The sequence below is a fragment of the Elgaria multicarinata genome, chromosome 10 (assembly GCF_023053635.1).
Source record: "Elgaria multicarinata webbii isolate HBS135686 ecotype San Diego chromosome 10, rElgMul1.1.pri, whole genome shotgun sequence".
Taxonomy (NCBI): Eukaryota; Metazoa; Chordata; class Lepidosauria; order Squamata; family Anguidae; genus Elgaria; species Elgaria multicarinata.
Window position 1 is genome coordinate 81,570,828 of NC_086180.1, and position 20,055 is coordinate 81,590,882.

Genomic DNA, 20,055 nt, shown 5'->3' on the forward strand with positions numbered 1-20,055 from the left:
GTCAGAAGTGGCTACTATGCCTGCATCTTTCATGCAACGACGTCAAACAGCAAAAATGTTTCAGTCATTTGTTAATTCCCAGTGATAGTCAATGAGAAGCATAAAACAAATTTTCAAAATGAGATCCAGGCAGCCTCTAAATTGGTCCAAGACAAATCACGAAAGATGTTTTCCACATCATCAAATCAATGTTCAATCCAAATCTATCTATCTATAGATTATATTATCTATTTATCAGTCAAAGTCTGTTCTAATGGCTTTGTCGCAGCCTTGTCTACAGCATAGAGGCTGTAGATAATATAGGAGTTGATTTTCAAGGGTTGGTGGTCACTAGCCTCAGTGGTGTCTCTGAGTTCCACTCTTTTATTTTTAATAGACCCATTCCTTGGGGAAAACATAGATGCTGTGCTATGCATCAGTTCTGCCCCCCCCCCCCCCGTAAATCTTTTCAAAACTTTATTTTTCTGTAGGGGAAAGAATAATTACACATGTTCATTGCAAGTACAATATTATGCCAATTGCCAATATTATGCCAATTGCTGATACTATGCCAATTGCAAGTACAATATTATGCCAGTTTGGCAATTCCTCAGTTGTAATTGGTGTTTTTCAAGTGATTACCCTAAGCAGGAATATGAGAAAATACATAGATGTCACTGGAATCCATATGAGAAATGGAACTAATAAATGTGACAGCAAAACTGGAGGTGTCCCAAAAACCTCATCGAAGACAGTTGCACTCTCTTGAAATAAATGAGTTGTTACCAGTGTATCATGCACATTTCTTCGTACTGCTAAAATTTATCAGTGTGTCAACATTTTAATTACCTTTGTGTACCCCCCTTAAATTTTAACAAAGTAAGGAATTTTTCACACATATTCCAATTAAAAATCTGTATAATATACAACTAAAATCAAATTGAGTGCATTTTAATTCTACCCCTCAAATATTTCAGGTCAAATACTTGTAGCATATTGGGGGAAGATATTGGGCTATTTTTAGCTTTGTTGCTTACTAAGGACAAGTAAAATGAACATGCTAAATTAGATTACTCACTAGAACATCTGAAAATATTCCTATATCGACTAGGGTTAGTTTTTGTTTATTCTCCCCCCCCCCCGATGAAAATTACCCAAAGTAAATTAGCTTAATTTGCAGAGGAAAATGTTCTGATTCAACCCACATCAGTCCATGGAGGGATACTCTATGGCTCAAATGACACATGACATTTAGCTGTAGCTTTCTTCTGTGTCTTTTTAAAAAAATGGAAAATAGCTGCTAGAGGGCACCATTTTGTGCAGAGCATCAACTAGGGAAAGGGACTGCTTAATTGCTCCCTTTCCTTCCTTTTGTCCACTCAAAAGCACCCTCCAATCTGCTTTGTCATTGATGGAAGAAAAAGATCCAAAGATTTGCTTCTTTTTCTGGGAGATGGGAAAGGCAGCTGTAAGATGTCTTGAGTGCAAAAACTGCAAGAAGGAAAGGAGTTAAGGAGCCTTTCCCCAGCCTTCACCATCCACTCATGGTTGCAGCACTTATGAGAATTTTTCCCCATTAAAACAAATTTAGGAGAAAGAAAATGGAGGGAGCAAACCTAGAGTGTGTGTGTGTGTGTGTGTGTGTGTGTGTGTGTGTGTGTGTGTTTGGATTGTTCATTTTCCTGGCTCTGAGCTTATAGATAAGGTTTTGACTCGGAGCCAGGAAACCGTGCTCACTGCCCCTCCCTCTCCCCCTGGCACAGAGAGAACCATGCTGGCTACTTCTCCATGCTCGCAAAATGGAGCGCCAAGGTGGAGGAAAGGTTTCCTGGGTGCGCGGAGGGAAGTAGACTGGGGAAGTGGGGCTACCGGGTATCCCCAGCCTCCTTTCTTTTCCAACCCCACAGCCTCAACTAGATGGACGAAATCATCTGTCTAACTAAAATGACTAGCAGGAGGTGCAACTCCTCCCCTGTGTGGGGTACATGTAAGCCTCCGAGTTCAGAGGCTTATGAGTACCCAGGACCTATCCCCTAGGACTGCGCCCAAAAGAACTGAATATCTCATGTAATCTTGAACCTGAGATTCAGAAAGGAAGGTCGGTTTTCTATTATTGATTAGGGTGACCATATGACGGGATCCACCCGGATTTGTCCGGGTTTTTGGTAGAAAATCCGGGATGGGAGGGGAAATCTGGATTTCCACCCCCCCCAAAGAGCAGCGCTAATGGGAATTAACAAAATGCTTATAACTCTGTCATTTTTTTAAGATAAAGACATGAAACTTGGCACAGTGGTAGCTCTTAGGAAGGGCTTTAGTCATACCAAATTTGAAACAGATCCGTTTATCCATTGATTTTTTAGGATTTTTTTTTAAATTGAGGTTTTAAAATTATTATTTTTAAAACTGTCATTTTTAAAGCTAAAGAGATGGAAATTTGCACCATGAAAGGATTTAGGTAGAGCTTTAGCCACACCAAATTTGAAACAGATCCGTTCATCCACTGATTTTTAAGGATTTTTTTTAAAATTGAGGTTTTTAAATTATTATTTTTAAAATTGTCATTTTTAAAGCTAAAGAGATGAAACTTTGCACTATGAAAGGATTTAGGTAGAGCTTTAGCCACACCAAATTTGAAACAGATCTGTTCATCCATTGATTTTTTAGGATTTTTTTTAAAAAATGAGGTTTTAAAATTATTAATTTTTAAACTGTCATTTTTAAAGATAAAGAGCTGAAAGTTGGCACAAAGATAGCTTTTAGGTAGAGCTTTAGCCATACCAAATTTGAAACAGATCTGGGGGCAGTAGCAAACCCTGTTAACAACAACAGCAGCTTGCAATGAGTGAAGATACAGTCAGAAAAGGTATTTGAGGGAAGGGGAAAATGTAACACACAAAGTATAGCAAAAGCTTCAAAGTACAGCAAAACCAACAAAAGTAGGAGTGGGTGAAGTTAATTTCAGATACATTGAATCTCTCATTTGTTCTTTATTTCAGTGATTTTAACATTAAGATGTTATGTAGAACAGATTTGTCTTAAATGTGTGCTGTAAAAACAGACATGTGACCAAGGCTATGTTTGGGTGGGCACGCCCCCTTGGTACTGGACACGCCCCCTTGGGGGTGACCATGTTGTCCTCCTTTTTGGTTTCCAAAATATGGTCACCCTATTATTGATCAGCACTCAACCTAAAGTCAACGTGAAAATGTCTATTAGTTTTAGAGTGTATATGACATGTATTTGATAGCTTCATTTTCTGCTCTCTACATTTTTTGCCCTTTGTATTTGTGTTAGCAAATCCCAGAAACACATCTGGAATTATCTCTGTTTCTGGGATGTGCTCATTAATTTTATTCTCTACAGCCATTATGGTTATGATTCAATGCGTCAGTACCATGGGGGCAACAGGTTTTTTTGTCCCAGCTGAAGGCTATGGATTGGCTTCATGCCATGCTTTTTGTCTTCCGCTCCCAACCATGAGACCCAGCTGTGCAGGCAGCTTTCTAGATCACAGTTACTACTTTTTAATTTTCTCAGTATTTTAACACCTAATTTAACTTAAATTTAAACTTTGCTGTTTTAATTCCATATTTTAACCTATGGCCTATGCTAAACCTAAGGATTATCCCAGTCAAATGGAGGGGTCATCCCTGCCTGCTCCCGGGATCCCCTGTGTGTCATTTGGATGCTCAGGGATGATCCTGGGATGATTTTCTCCTGTGTGGTTTTATCGTGGTTGTGCTGTTTATATTGTATTTTGTATTTGTGTTTATAGATTGTTGGTTGTTTTATTATGTTGTTCATGGTTTTAATTTTTGTGAACCGCCCAGAGAGCTTCAGCTATTGGGTGGTATAAAAATGTAATAAATAAATACTTCCCCCCCCATTTCAGCACTGACCATTTTGTCCCTGAAAACATCTGTGAAGTTTTCTGAGCAAGCTTTAATCTGTTCCATGACCAAACACTGATTTAATAAAAGTCATCTACATCTGTTCTCCCATTCTATGGTGTGGATCCAGATTTATTTTTATTTATTTATTTATTTATTACATTTCTATACCGCCCAATAGCCGGAGCTCTCTGGGCGGTTTAGTCACACATAGGTCTTAGCTAGACCTAAGGTTTATCCTGGGATTCTCCCGGGGTCATCCCTGTTCATGTAAATGACACACAGAATATCCTGGGAGCAGGCTGGGGTGAGCCCGGGACGATCCTGGGATAAACCTTAGGTCTAGCTATAGCCTCTGAACAGACCCAAAGGAATCAATATGTCGTAAGTTAGGCATGACAAGCATCATTTTATCCCTTCCCAGAAAATAACTGTGTTATTGCTAGAAGTTGCAGCCATTGGTTCCTACTGCATGGTGACAGGAAATGAGTCATAGAAAGGTTATTTGAGAAATGTAGTGAAATTTGCTGTAGAAACAGTTAGTGATGTCAAGCCTGTTTCTCTCCCTTTCAGAAAAGTTATTGCCAGTTATTCAGGTGCACAATGCAAGAAGCAGAAAAGAAATAAATGACACTCAAACTTAGTTCGTAAACTCATTTCATTTGAATGTACGGTGGGAGAGTCAATACTTGTGTGCTTCCACCATGCCTAGAATGCAACATGTGACACAGCTGTGTGCAGTTTATTACTTTATTAAATTAGAAGTGTTGTCACTGTATTTTCTTTATATATAAAGAGAAGCCAAGAATCTATCATAAGCAAATACACCACAGAATGCTGTTAAGACATCCCATGGTTTCTGTAAGAAACAGCACAAATGTTGATGACCATGTTATGGAAGCCACTGTAAATCATTCTAATAGATGACAAGTCACCACACGTTGAGCTATTAAGAGAGAGAGATTTAATTCCTTTCAGGGCTCAGGGAAGAAAATCACAAGCATATTCAGTTAACAAAAATTTGCTGTTACAAATTAGAAGGGGGGGGTGTTTATATACATACAGTATCTCTTTAAACGTAGTGAAAGGATTGAGGAAGGCAGTGTGTGCTTTGGCTAAGAGACTGTGATGTGAACCAGACAGTTCACATACGAAATGTCTCGTCTTCCAGAATAAGCTGCTCTCTCTGAGGCCATGACTAGATCAGGCGTATATCCCAGGATCATCCCTGTGCATCCAAATGACACACAGGGGGTCCCGGGAGCAGGCAGGGACGACCCCTCCATTTGCCTGGGATAATCCTTAGGTCTAGCTAAGGTCTCTGTGTTAGCCCCTCCTACAATATGGGCATAATGATGAATGATCTCTAAGAAGAAGACTGAAGCTCTCACTCTCACACATTCCTTCTGTACAGTCTTTTTCAGGGTATGTTGCAGATGGTGAAACCAATTTGGGTCTGTGAAAGAAAATATGGAGATAGGGGAGTCATATAGGTGGAGGAAGGTGGAATGAGAATTCCATTTTCAGATGCTCAGAAGGAAGTCAAATAATCTATGGAATTACTTCTGATAGATCCTCCTGATTATCTTTTTAGGCCCACAAGTCAAACTGAGGAAAGCCAATAAGATCTTGTTTGCCACATTCTAGAGAACAATCACTACTATTGGATGGAAACAGGAGGATAACTTCTTTGTTATTAGCATATTATTCTAGTCTTTAAAACCCATTACATTCAATCAATTAGTTGATGAATAGCTTCAGTATGGGTACATTTTCTGGGGGGAAATGAAGGGGCAAAATAGATTTTCTAACTTAGAGGGGCGATAAGATTTTTTAATCCTTATATGTATGCAACTGCTCCCCATATGGATCCCCTATAATAAAAGGGTTCATCTGCGGTGATGATAGTGAAAAAAATGCTTAACAGTTAATCCACAAAAGCATCACTTTTACCATATTCCAAATCTATCTTCCATGTGAATCTCTTCCATTTCCTTCTGTGTTGCTCGTAGAAAGTACACAAATGGGTGGCCATTTGAACATGTTATATTTTAATTTGCAGAGACAAAAATGACAAGCAATTTATTTACATAAAACTGTACAAAAGCAAATTAAATTATGCAAAATCTTTCATAAATAGAGGTGGACTAGCGCTGAATACATTTTCGCCATGTTTTTTTTTTTTTAGCATAGTTGCGTGCATAGTGACTCATAATAAACAATGATAAGTTGTTCTCTGCTTCACTATCAACATCCAAGTTGCAGAACAATAGTCAATGATTAATATTACAAACAGATCGTAAACCACACTGAATGTAAGTGCTTCAAAATTCAGGAAAAGAAATGTCTGAAAGTGTACCCCAGGTAGCTGAAAAAATGAAGCCTTCTTCCAAGTACTAAGCTCTTCAGGCAACTGCCCAACTTAAATGTTGGGACTGGGTTCATGTCTACCATTGTCCATCTCCTCTCTGTCAGCACTTAAGAAAACACTGGATCTTTATCACGGACGGAACAGGAGAAAAACTGTTCCATTCTTCAATTCTTCAAATGCCGTAAAAGTCTTTTAGCGATGGCTGCATTTATGGTAGTTTTGTTTGGCCTCTCTCTCCATTTTCCTACACCTCTGGTTTTCCTATGTGACAACTTCCCAGGGTAGTCTTTCAGCCAAGCACCTTTAATCCCTCACTTGGAGTTCTTCCCCCACAGAAAAATAACGTCTACCTTGTTTTCTGAAACTCAGGCAGTAGGCCAGTCGGAAATTATATTGACTAAATATTAGCATATCTGGAGGTTCGAATGAGCATTAGAGTTTAGACCGAAGTTAATACAGACATTTTCAAATGCATATAAACTTACATGAGTTTATATGTGTCATCTATAAATGTGTCCAATGTAAAATGCATGCACAGTCCATTGAGTTCCTTGTGAAATTAAAAAAGCAAACAATAGATTCCTGTGCATGAAATGAAAACAAAATGGCTGCTAAAAGCATTTTTTAATAATAATAATAATAATGAACATAAATCATCAGTTTCTCTGCCAAACAGACCCATAATATCTTGCTACGGAAAGCTATTTTGTAGCTTTTCCTCAGATAACAAATGTCCTTGCTCTTTTTCTTTCTTTCTTTTTAAATAATGAATGACATTTAAGACTGGTCCATTATCTGAGTTTGGTAGAAGGCATTTTTTTTAATATATCATTTTTCCCCATTTCTCAGAAAATAAACATGGTTAAATATACAGGTTCAAAAAGGTGGGAATAGCCCATTATTATTTTTTAGTGTCCAACCCCAACCACCATTTTACCATAACAACAGGTATAAAAGGCACAGTTGCATATTTTGCATTCACTCTAAAATTTTTCATTTTCATTTTATTGATTTTTTTATAAAAGCACTCTATATAAGGAGTGTCACCAGATTTAACTAATTTCAAATAAAAAAACCACACAAAAATATATTTGTGTCTCATGCTGGGTCATAAGAAGCAATTGACTATGTTTTGATGGCTAGGTTTTACTAGAATTACCGCAAATACGTACAAGTACACTGCATTTTTTTGTTATCCTTTTGTGCCCATCTTAGATCTATGAGTAAATTGGGTAAATTCCTCAATCACATGATTTGACTGTATGTAGTACACAAAATGGGGAGTACTTGCTGATCCAGTTAATCCTGAAGGCCTTCTCTGACCTGTATTGGCTTTCTAGAAAAGAGGTTAAAAAGAGAAATAGTTTGTTTAGATCTCTCTTATTTAGTGGTTGTCAAGTTTATATTCATTAGAATAGGATTTTGCTTAAAATAGTTCTATTGACCATTGATTGGAGTGATGTGATTGTGTTTTCTGTTGAAACCTGCAAGAAATGTGTAATATAAATCTCTTGAGAAGCATTATTCTTAACAGATACTTAAAAGTTATACAAATACAGTAACTGATTAAGTCAGTCTTCTAATAAAGTCAAAATTTGCATCTCTGATTTTTTTTAAAAAAAGTTGCGTTAGAATGATCAATCACTCCTAATCTTTCCTTTAACAGCATTTTTCCATTCTAATATGTGCCCATGGTTTTTTAGCTGCTACATGCAAACTAATTGCAAAATAAAATAGAAAACGTAAGGAAGATGCACAATGAAAAAAAAGGGCACTTTGCTATTGAGAGGTCGAAGGACAAAAGTTGTGATGAGTTTGTACCGATCGATCAGTCTGTATTTCAGGCTGTTTAACAATATATTCTATGTCATTTAAAGCAGAAAACTACCCAACCTACCTTGTCACTACAATCTACTAGAACCATCTAGTCATGCTTTAATGCCAAGTTAAACAACCAGGGGGGCTGGATTCTCTTTGTACCCCTTCTCAAGCTGTCCTCACTGCATTAACCGATTGTCAGTTTCGTTTGAATGTCCAAGCTCAGCCATTCTTTATTACTACATCATTCTCAATACAGAACTAGCTCAAATTCTAGATGCTCTGTAACTCCTTATTGCACAAATATATATATCTGGTCCATTTCGTTATCCACTTGATATAGTGCAAATTATGAGAACTGTCACAGTCCAAAGCTCTGCATTATCATGATCAGGTCTGGATTCTTTGCACAGAGCATGTTGGTAGTGACATCAGTCAAGACTACTGGTCACCTTGAGTCTCAACATTAGTTTCATATTGCACAGGACTCAGCTTAAATGCACTTATGTTTTAAGAAAACCTGCATAATACCTTTGCCAAGAGCAAATGATTAACCCGGAACAACACTGATAATCCAAAGAGTCAGCACCCACTCTCAACAAAGAAGTTGTCATACTTGACTTGAAGCATGTTCTTCCCACTGCTTTCATTTCACTCTTCTTTTTTAAATTTCTCCCTCAATATGTGTTGGAGCTCATCAACATAGCCTCCTGGATGGATTTGAAACCTTCTAAGGAAACATACTCTGGAACTGGAGGATCATGTTAATAGAGCTTATGATGTATCATGCTGCTACCAGCCAGTTTATGTTATCAGTTCCTTTGGGCACTTAACTAAAACCCATTTTGGAAACAACTATGTCACCTGGCTTTGTGGCATAGACTGCTGTGCAAGTGTGTGTGGAAATTATGCGCATGTGTTTGTGCGTGTCTGTGTCAGATTTTCTAAGTCAAGACCAATGAGCAATTCTCCTGATCCACAGTGTGTTCTTTGGCCTTTTAGTTACTATGGTCATCATCAAAGCTAAAAGTTGACCTTGTAAAACTAAAATTGACACCAGTTTAGCAGTTTATCCTTTGTATGGCATGAGATATACCATCACCATTTCATTTGTGTTGAAGTTTAAAATGCCAGAGAAAGAGGTGGGGGAGAAAGGAGGAGGAAGGAATGGCAGAAGGAGGACGTAAATGGAGGCAGAGATAGCAGTTATTCTATGAAAGCTGAACTCACAGTTCTTGATTACAGAGAATGTGTTGTATTTTGGACTATCATCTCAGGCTGAATGTATTTTTTTTTCTGTTGTTTCCAGCCACAGGACAGTATTAAAGCTGAGATCTTAAAAAAAAAAAGTGCTCTCGCTCTCTCTCCTTTATAAAATATCTCTTTATCTATTTACTTTGTATGGTTTCTGAAGGCTTATCTTTAATGGGACTCAGAAATATTCAGATGGTATCCTGGGAATATGAATATATATGTTTATATACATATATAAGAATTTCCCCTTTGGCCTGCTATTGTGAACAAGCCAGATGGCCATCAAATGAGAATCTGAGTGGCTCAAACAGTGCTTCAGCAGTGGGGGAGGGAAGGGGAGGGGGGGTAACAGCAGTTTCTGTAGTTCTTTTCCATTTCAGACTTGTTACCTTGAAAGGAATTTACAACCATAAATTTAGGAAAATAAAGATTGGTGAGCAGGGGAATTAGGCATGCAGGAACAACAATGGTTTCTACATTGTACAGTATAGTCAGGCAGGCAGGGTACGTAAATGCCTGGCATGGAGGCAGAAGTGGCAGGCCAAGCTTTTGTCTCTTTGGTAGCCCCCTTTGTTTTGATAGACTTTCCTTGCTTTTTTGAGTTATAATTGTTTGGATTTATAGGGGTGTTTTTTGTTTTTGCCTTTTTATCCCCTTCTAACACACGAGAGAACTGTATTGTTACTTCTTCGCAGCCTAAAGGTAAACTTCTCTTCTAGTTAAAGTATTGACAGGAGATGGCTTGTATTCCCCCGTCTGTGTGAGGGGAATATCCTCTGGGTTGGCTTCTTCACTTTTGCTGAAACTAGCTGCACTGAAGGTCTCATAGGATGAGGTCAACTTTTTGTTTAGGAGGTTTCTGTTGCGGTCACCCATCAGGGAGGCTTCTCCATTGGCCAGCTTCTCTTGACTGCCCCGTTCATCAACAGGCATGAAAGTGGAGAGTTTTGGCTGGCTCTTCTGCTTCCTTTCGGGTGAAGTGCGGACCGGCATCCAGCAGGAGTCCGAATGGCCGTACTCGTCACATTCCCGAGTGCACTTCCCAGTCAGGGCTACATCTGGTAAAGGTCTTGAATCTGCAAACAAAGAATGAGAATGAACGTTAGATTTCAGTTCTTGATGGTAGCCACGAAAACATAAGTAAAAGAATATTTTGAGAGCAGGGGTGGGCATCATGTGACTCTCCAGACGATTTGGCCTACAAATCTCATCAGCCTTAGACTGGATACCCAATGGTGAAGAATGATGAGAATTATCGGCCAAAACATCTGGAGCGCCACAAGTTGGCCATACCTGTTTCAGAGGTTGGTTTTGCATTGGCAACCTGTTTTTGAAGTACACATATCTCCAAAAAAATCCCTATAAATGTTGCTAGTGCTATCAAAACTCATTTGAAGTTCTTTAAGATTCTTCAGATGTTTCACCTGAGGAGGAACCTCTACATTTGCTTAAAATTTCACTTTGGGCAAAATCTGGTGACAATCTAATGATGTGGGATTCTCCTCAGAAATGTTGCATGGTTTGAAGAAACTGTTTTGGCTTCGTTCAAAACCCTGCTTGTCCTTTGGCTAAGGAAGAACTTTCTATTTCTCATCTACTTTTAAATTGTTTAAATAAAATGTTGGTGGTAAGTTTAGAAATTTAGTGGCCCTGGTACACATGGGTGGAGGGATTATGATGGTGACAAAAAAATTGGATCAATCAAATAGGTATTTTAAATTTCAAGGTAATTTCAGAATGCAGATTAGAGGTGAAGATAATCCCCTGATTTTGAAAATCAACATAATGGGAGACCCACCCACCCAGTTCCTGCAGAGCTTTGCATCCCATGATAGTTTGGACTACAGCCAATGCATATAAAGTATATATAGCAAATTAGAATGGGGAGTTGCTAACAATGGATAAAGGCATTCAGCTAAAAAGGTATTTCTCCACTGAGTGGCATCTGGCTGTAGATAAGAACTTTAAAAAGTAAGAGAAGGTGGTGGTTAAGTCCTACGCACAGCACCACACATGGAAAGAGGAGAAATCTGATTTGAGCTTCCTTCACCAACCCAGGTTCCTGAGAAAAATATGTCAGTGCCAGTGGGTGACTGGGAACCTGGTTTTTGTTTTTGCATCCCTGGTTTTTACTGACATTTAGAAACAGCTTGGGATACACATCAACATAAACTAAAGGACAGAGAAAGCCAAATAATTAACGAATTAATTGGACAGATATTACAATGCAAAACCTTCCGTTGGATTTTTGACGCCTGAAAAGACTGGTGCCTCATTATGAACATTTTTAAACATCAGCTCCTGACTTAATTCACATCTGTGACTTATGCCTGAGCAATGGATTAACCATTCAGCCTTAGCTGAAATTAGAGACTCATCCACCATCCAGGAGAAATTGACATTAAATAGCAATTCAATTGAAGCAGGTATTACAAGACCAAATGATACACTATGTGGGACTGATTGTTCAGGAACAAGATCACTGTAGACCAGTCTTAAGTCAATGGAAACATTCATTCAACTATCTATGCAATTAAATGTGCACAAGTCTTTACAAGACAGCAAATTGTTTACATATGATACATTAAAAATAGACAGCATTAAGAAATGGTAAGGAGCACACAAACAGCTTTAAGCAATGACAATGACTTGCATTTGCATCACCCTCCCTCCCCACAAAAAAACCACTCTATGTGTTCATGTAAGCATCTGATTGTAGGCGTGTGATTGGAAAGTGTTCTGTGAATGTAAGGTCATGTTGTGAGCTTAGCCCCTGATCCTATTGTATCCCTACATCTCTTGTTGAATTCAGCTGAAACAGAATTCCTTACTCAAATTAATTGTGATGTTTTAGGGATGTTCATGTTACAACCAGGACAGCAGTTTAGTTATTCACTAATTAATCAATTCAAATTGTTTTGATCAAATAAAAATTGGGCCTGGTTAATTGGGAACATTTTTTTTTATGTTAGGCTTTTCAACAATTTAAGCGCTTATGAAAATTGCAGGTGGCAAGTGCCATCACAGCGTGGGTGTTTTCTCTCACACAGGAAGGCAAGTCTCTTCTAAGGTGGTTCCTTTTTTGTCATGGGTCATTTAAAACAGCCTGCCCCTTCCTGGTGCCATCCAGAAGTGTTGGAGTGCAGCTCCCACAATTCCCAGCCAGCATCGGCCATGTTGTCTGGGAGCCTGGAGGTTACCAGGTTGGGGAAGACTGATCTAAAAGCGAAGACACTGAGCTTTTCTGTTCAAAACATTTTGTTTATATACCAATGTGTATACATTTTAAATGATTATAATTCATTGAATTAATCAATTTGGGTTTCTTTAATTGAGTGTCAGCCCTAATTACATTTGATTTTGAAGGAAATGCTAGTTGAGATCTATTTTGCCCCTTTTAACATACAAGAAACATATATGATGATATACTTAATTTTCTATGTAGCTTTGAATGTCCTCCTTTAAGCAATTTCTAAAGGGGTAACTATGTTAGCTTGCTGTAGCAAAAACAACAAAGAGCCGTGTGGCACCTTAAAGGCTAAGGGTGCAAGGCAGGTGAGCATCCAAGATGAACATACACACACACACACAGAGAGAGAGAGAGAGAGAGAGAGAGAGAGAGAGAGAGAGAGAGAGAGAGAGAGAGAGAGAGAGAGAAGGTCTCAGGATGCTGTAGACAAATGTAATGTAGAAAAACCCGACATGTTTTGGCCTCTTGCTTTTCTGGTCAGACTTCTTCAAGAAGCTATATATGTATTGTTGTGGCCTCATGAAGAAAGCCTAACAAAAAGCAAGAGGCTGAAATGCATCAGAGATTTCCACAATCAATTTGTCTACAGCATCCTGAGACTTTCCACCTTAAAGACTAACACATTTATTCTGGCATAAGCTTTAATAGAAGCACAAAGTGTTAAACTCCAATTAGCAGATGTATATGCACATGATGGGTGCAGGCATAGATAGTTCACAGTTTAGACTACACAAAAAGCCCTGTGAGCAGTGAAGTTGGTTCCTGTTGGACATGCTGGGATCATCATCCTACCAGCACATCTCACCTACATGACTTTCAAAGGGCATGTCCACATCCCTTTGATATCATTAGACACACAGAGGACTGGATCGGGAGGGACACCTGGTCCCCATCGGATTACAGTTGCCCTTAAGGCTGCCCTACAGCAACCATTACCAATGTTGCACATGGATGCGCCCTGGTCCAGTTCAGACGAGTGAGAATTCCATTTTAGTTGATTTTTGATAGGGACGTTGTGAGTTTCTTCTTATTAGGGATTGAAAGAATTTGAGAAGTTAAAAAAAAACTGAATGTGAGAGAAAGTTAAATGCACAGGTTTGTCCATCCTGAGCAGTAATCAAATAAAAAAGCACAGTGGCTTTCAGTGGGGTATACAGAATGGAATGGGCACATGAGGTAATCCTGACTCCTTAAATCAGTTTTGCAAACAAGGCCAAAGATCTGGGTATGAGACCCGAGCAAGCAAAAGCACAACCATCGTTGCATTACAAGAAACTAAAAACTACTCAATTATTTTTACACAGTAGGTTAGGAACCAGCCAGAAGAGGCCATTGGAGCAAATCCGCCAGACCCCCAAAGAACATGAATCCCACCCCAGTCACAAGAAATATGTACAGAGTGAGTGATGATTCTGGGACAGGGACTTACTGGCAGCAATCCTCTGTTTCAGGGGTCTCCTCTGACCTTTTTTGGATCAGTTGGCACGTTTTGAATTTTGTTGTGGATGCTCTCACAAAATGGCTGGTATGGAGTTCATGGCTGGTCACAAAGGCTAACTGTTGTTGTTTAAAATGGATACTGTTTTATACTGTTGTTTTTATATTTTTGATGGTTTTAAATTTTGTATACTTTTTAATGTTCACTGTTTTTAATGTCTGTAAACCACCCAGAGAGCGTCGGCTATGGGGCGGTATCTAAATTTAATAAATAAATAAATAACCAGCGAGACTAAAAGAAAAGTAACTTGCCCAAGAAGCCAAGTCTAAGACAACTGTGGGGGTCTGAGCCGCAAAATAATAATTAAAAAAAAACGCTCTTTTGAACACAAATAATAATAAAAAAGGAATGGAGAGCAGAACTTCACTTTGTGGCATCTCAATTAAAAAAATAATATTTTTTGAAAATATTAAGGAATATAAAATAAAATTCAGGATGGGAGGGAGCCTGGTGGGTCTTTCCTCACCAGAGCTTTATGTAATTCCTACACCAGAGCTCTGTTATTTTCATGTATACATTATTTATTTATTTATTTACATGTCAGGAGCCTTTATTCTATTTCTGGTATAAATTAAATACAAATTCCCAGTACTATTCAAGAGAAGAGGCAGAGACACTGCATCAGACCCTAGGCTTATTCATCTGCACTGGTGGCTTGACAGTACTTTAAGTTTTTGCTGCTGCTTCATTTTTTATTGGTGTGTGTTTGTGTGTGTGTGGGGGGGGAGTCTGTCTTTCCAAAGGCTTTTGAATTTAGATATTTTGCTCAGACTCTGACAGCTTTGTTCTTCTTCCTCAGTGATGGATAACAGATATATTGACATTCGTCAGCCCATTTAGACTGAGACTGGGGAGTGGTACACAATATACAGAGAACATAACAGGAAACCACCGCTGTTCATCACAGTAAACCTGGAATTACTCTCAAACTCCCCAAAGGTAAGAAGCAGGGATAATAATTTATTACTCGGGCACACATGATGCTCTTTGATTTTTAAGCAGGCAAATCCTCTTAGCATTTTTTTTAGAACAAGGCAGAACGCATCCCTGCCATTGCTTCCCCTCTTAATAAGCTCTGTGATGGAGTGTATAATTCATTTTCAAATAATGACCATTTAGAAGAACTATTTAGAAAATAAGTATTGTGGTTACTTATTACCGCCATTAGTACCACCAGGAGAAATGCTTTAAGTATCTCCTGAGATTACTCCCAATGATTCCATATAATGTGTCTTGAGCTTAACATTTCAAGGCCAAGATCCAAAGGGACATGAAGGAGGTCTTTTCAGTGCCCTCTTCTTCCTGCATCCTCCTGAAAAGTTGCCCATGCAGGCTGGAAGATCCCCTGGGGCAACATCCCATTAGTTGGGAGAGGGTGATGCCCGAAAGAAGACAAGCTGGATATGCATGTACACACACACACACACACACACACACACACACACTGTACATAGAAATGTTTTTCAAGTATTCATGGGCCTCTCTCTCTCTCTCTCTCAAGAGCACAATGAGGAACAGACCCTGAAAGCTTCCCAAAATATATTTATTACACTACACAGACATGTGCCCTTCCCCCACGTCCCATCGGGTATTAACATTTAAAGCCCTAAACGGCTTGGGGCCAGGTTATCTGAAGGAATGCCTCCTCCCATATGTACCTGCCCAGACCCTAAGGTCATCCTCAGGGGTCCTTCACCGTGAGCCCTGCCAAAGGAAGTGAGGCAGGTGGCTACCAGGAGGAGGGCCTTCCCTGCTGTGGCACCCCAGCTGTGGAATGAGCTCCCTAAGGAGGTTCGCTTGGCACCTACATTATATGCTTTTAGATGCCAGGTGAAGACCTTTTTATTCTCCCAGCATTTTAACAGTCTATAAATAAATTTGCATTGCTGCTGTTTTTATCTGGTTGAGCTTTTATATTGTATATATTTATATTGTATTTTATATTATGGTTTTATGCTGTTGTTTTATACTTTGAATGTTTTTAATTTTTGTGAACCGCCCAGAGAGCTCCGGCTATTGGGCAGTATAGAAATGTAATAAATAAATAAATAAATAAATTAGGGTGACCATATTTGGGAAACCAAAAAAGAGGACACCTAGTGTGTGTGTGGGGAAGCAGCTTTCTGAGTCCTGCAGAAAGTACGTTATTCCCCCGCCACCTTAAAGAACCCAGTTGGAGTGGAGGAGGGGAAAGGATTTCATTCTGCACCACCACCATCCACTCCAATTGGGGCCTTTTCTATAATGTCCACGAATGACCCACTTTCCCCTTTAAGACCTCAATTGGAGCTCGGGGTGGGGGAATGACGTGCCTCAAGAAAGCATGTCATTCCCTCCTGCCATGCTAATGGCAGCCTTAAAGAGGAAGGTGTGTCATTCCAGGACATTATTGAAAATTATAGAAAATCCCCCCTGACACCATGGAAAGAACAAAAACCAGGACAAATCCGGGGAAATCCTGACAGTTGGTCACCCTAAATAAATAAATCGGGGAGGCTGTTGCTGGAGGGGGTGCAAGTCTGTAGAGAGTGTCTTAGGATTCCTGCAGGTGCTGATAATTGGTCACATTTGGCTTAGGCTGTTAGGGGCGGGCACGTTTAGAGAACAGTGATGGTGATCATTCTGTGGCACCATTAAGTGGTGACAGGTGATGCCTGAGGCCTTCTACTGAGGGTTTTTGCGGCCCCAGTGGGTGGATAAGGGTTACCTGTGAGGGCAACTCACCTCGCTCCACCCAGTACCTTGCGATCTGGGTGGGGAGCGACACAGGAAGGCCTCCCCTCCCCAAAAGGGGTAAGCCTGTGGGTGGCGATCAAGTTGATGCCACTCATCAGGAATAGAATGTTTTGCCCGTTAAAACGCCTGCTATTTGCTGGCACAGTTAGGGTCCGCCCAGTGTTTCCTTTGCAGATCTTAGTAAATGTGGCCCTAATTTGAAACCATATATATTTGTCTTGTCGCTTCATTCTCCCTCCTTTTTGCCTGCAAAATCTGCTAGCAGGAAGGGAAAGTTGTGTAAGGACAGGATATTGCAGGGACCAACTATAGCACCTATAAGTAGGCCTATAGTTTTCTAATAAGCTGCAATGGCTCCCTCCCAGCGCTTCCCTCTGAAGGTCCATGGTTCAAGTACCCTCATAGTTGGTTACCCTGATACTCTTATTTATTTATTTAGAATATATTTTTTTAATCCGGATCCTTAGCCAAAAAGGCTTCCAGAGTGACTTACAAATAATCCGTGAAAGTAGGCCACCCCTGCCCACAGACACAACACACGTAAAGGGGAATAGGCAGGGAGAAAAGTAAGTATTTCAGCAGGGCTGGTGGAACGGCCCTGCTTTCCTTCTCGCATCCCCTCAGCTCAGCCTGCTGGAATGGCTGCTGGTGATGATAGCTGAGGATGGAGGAACCTTCATGAGGGAGATCTCCAGCAGGGCTGAAGACAAATTTCACGTCCATTGCTCATTTCTGAAGCCAAAGTGCTAACGCCAACCCTCTCTCTCCCAAAGCTATGAGAGCAAAATTGCAAGTAGTAAGTTCAAAGCTTTCCTTTGGGGCTGAAGTTGTATTCTCAGTTATAATTCATCATCTCAAAATATTATAGCAACGAATTCCATTTAATGGTGTTCTCGTACAGATGAAATCATCCCCCGATTCGCTCCACCACTACGTTGTGTGAAATCTAACCATTTTGATGGTTCCAAAGATGAAAATAACTCTTCTGGATCCCTGGGAGGTTCTTCTGGTTACCAACCAGCCACTTATAAGAATGCCCAACAATTTCTGGGATAGGGTGGGTTGTTACCATGTGATACAGCTATCAAATAAAGATGAGTGGGAAAGATTGAACCTTCGGGTGCTCCTAGATGAGGGTCTTATTGTGCAATCACTCTGTCCTATTCATGAAATTCTAGACATCGTCTTGCATTTGTACCCCTCCCATACTGTCCCACTGCTTCCTCCATCTCCTCCTGCCACAGAAAATGTATTAAAGAGGGAAAGATGGAATTATCTAGGGGCCATCTGTCTGGAAGCAACCTTAGTTATTATTATTTGGGTGGTAGTGGTCTACTTATTTATTTACAACATTTATATACCACTCCACATCTAAACAGATCCTGGAATGGTGAACAATAAAAGACAAAAAAGATAAAAGAACAAAATACCGTAACAAATTATTATTTTTTTAAATAGAACACCAGTAAAAAAAAAGTGTCTCATCAGTCAATGAAGGCTTCCTGAAATAAAGACGTTTTCAGGAGATGCTGAAAACAACACAATGTTGGAACCTGCTTGACCTCCAGGAGCAGGGAGTTCCACCTCAGTGGTTGATGTGGTAGATTTTTTGGGACCCAGAGTCCAGCCCTAGCTGAACTATCCAGAATTTTGCTCCCCTGGTTTCTTTTCTTTCTTTGCTCAGATCATTTCAATACATTGTAAAGAATTATGGTCTGAACCACTTCAAAGTGAAAGTAAGAAATCACTTCAAAAGTTCCATGCACGTAGTGAGCTAGCACGTGAGATAGGCCTATGACTTCCGGTATGATAGGGTGACCATATGAAAAGGAGGACAGGGCTCCTGTATCTTTAACAGTAATGTAGAAAAAGGAATTTCAGCAGGTGTCAATTAAAGAAGGTGAAATTTCCTCTTCATCACAACAGTTAAAGCTACACTAGCTATAGTAGAGTGGCCAGATACAAAAGAGGGCAGGGCTTCTGCAGCTTTAACTGTTGTGATGAAGAGTGAATTTCACCCTCTTCAATTGACACCTGCTGAAATTCCCTTTTCTACATTACTTTTAAAGATACAGGAGCCCTGTCCTCCTTTTCATATGGTCACCCTACGGTATGATGTATTATTTTATTCCATGGTGGCGCTTTTTATGTGGGGCAGTCATCAAAAATCTCTTCCTTTGGAGTGGTTCAGTCCAAAAGCCTGCCACTTCATTCAACATGTGTAGACCGGTTCTAATTTCCATTAATAGGCCCATTTGTGCACTTACATGCTTTCATTTAAACATTCACTGCAGTCTTCACTTTGTTCATGCGGAATCCTGTAGAACCTATTTGCAGATCTTGAATTACTTTTAAAAGTGCTGAAGAGGAAGAGATTGTTCAAATGGTTTGAAACTAAATTTGTATTTAAGTGTGTTGTGGCACTGAAGACCCTTTTTGTGTAACCAATACAATGGTGTAGCTCTTAAGTTCCCCAGACATGTTCACCCTTAAATTAATGCAATATACTTTCCATTGTTCATGTTCCTAATTCAATTCTGAATTCTTAATGATGCTTAGGATTAGATTTCATGCAATCTACCCATCCAAACCAGTTTCATCTTCTAGGTAATTAAATCTACCCCTTCTGATTACCAGTTCTAATTGAAGGAATGAAAATCACCATAGCTGTACAGTGTGGCTTGCTCCTAATGACTCTGCAATCCAGCCACAGTAAAATTAATGAGAGCTTGGCCATTGATTTCAATAAAATGGGAATAGTCAATAGATTAAAAATAGGGTGTGTTTCCTGGCAACATTGTATATTTCAAAATCAACGTTAATTCTGCCTTAAATAGAAGTTGCTTGTCTTAAGCTTCAGGAATCACATCCAATCTCATTCTTATGTGCAGGATATGTATGGGCTTTTTTTTATTTGTTCTAATAAAGAAATCATTTCCAAACTTAGACACTTCATTGGAGCTCATACTGCTAGCTGACAAGCTTAATTGGGTAAGATGTGTCACTATTCTGTCAGCAGCCAGTAAACCATCAAGAAAGCCTAGAATTACAATCTTTTGTTACTGACCTCAAAACTCAAATAAATACCTTTTAAACACCAGTGATTAATAAAAACAAAATTCACATAAGCACCAAATTGGGGAAACAGATGGCCTAGTGGGATGTTTTTCCTTGTGCCAATAGTATTTTCTCTGTCAGGACAGCTCTGTTTTAACCCTAAAAACACCTCTGGTTGTTTCAGGGAACTATTTCAAAT

The 20,055-nt window shown here is 39.5% G+C and overlaps 1 protein-coding gene across 2 annotated transcripts in view; it reads right to left on the reverse strand.

Annotated features, from left to right (window-relative positions):
- Positions 1 to 9,450: 9,450 nt before the first annotated feature.
- PCDH7 (protocadherin 7) overlaps positions 9,451 to 20,055 on the reverse strand; it is a 461,646-nt gene continuing 451,041 nt past the window's right edge. For both annotated transcript variants that reach the window (XM_063136149.1, XM_063136147.1), the window contains exon 3: positions 9,451 to 10,391. In XM_063136149.1, the coding sequence (XP_062992219.1) occupies positions 10,012 to 10,391 (380 nt within the window). In that variant the 3' untranslated portion in view covers positions 9,451 to 10,011. The remainder of the gene's footprint in view (positions 10,392 to 20,055) is intronic.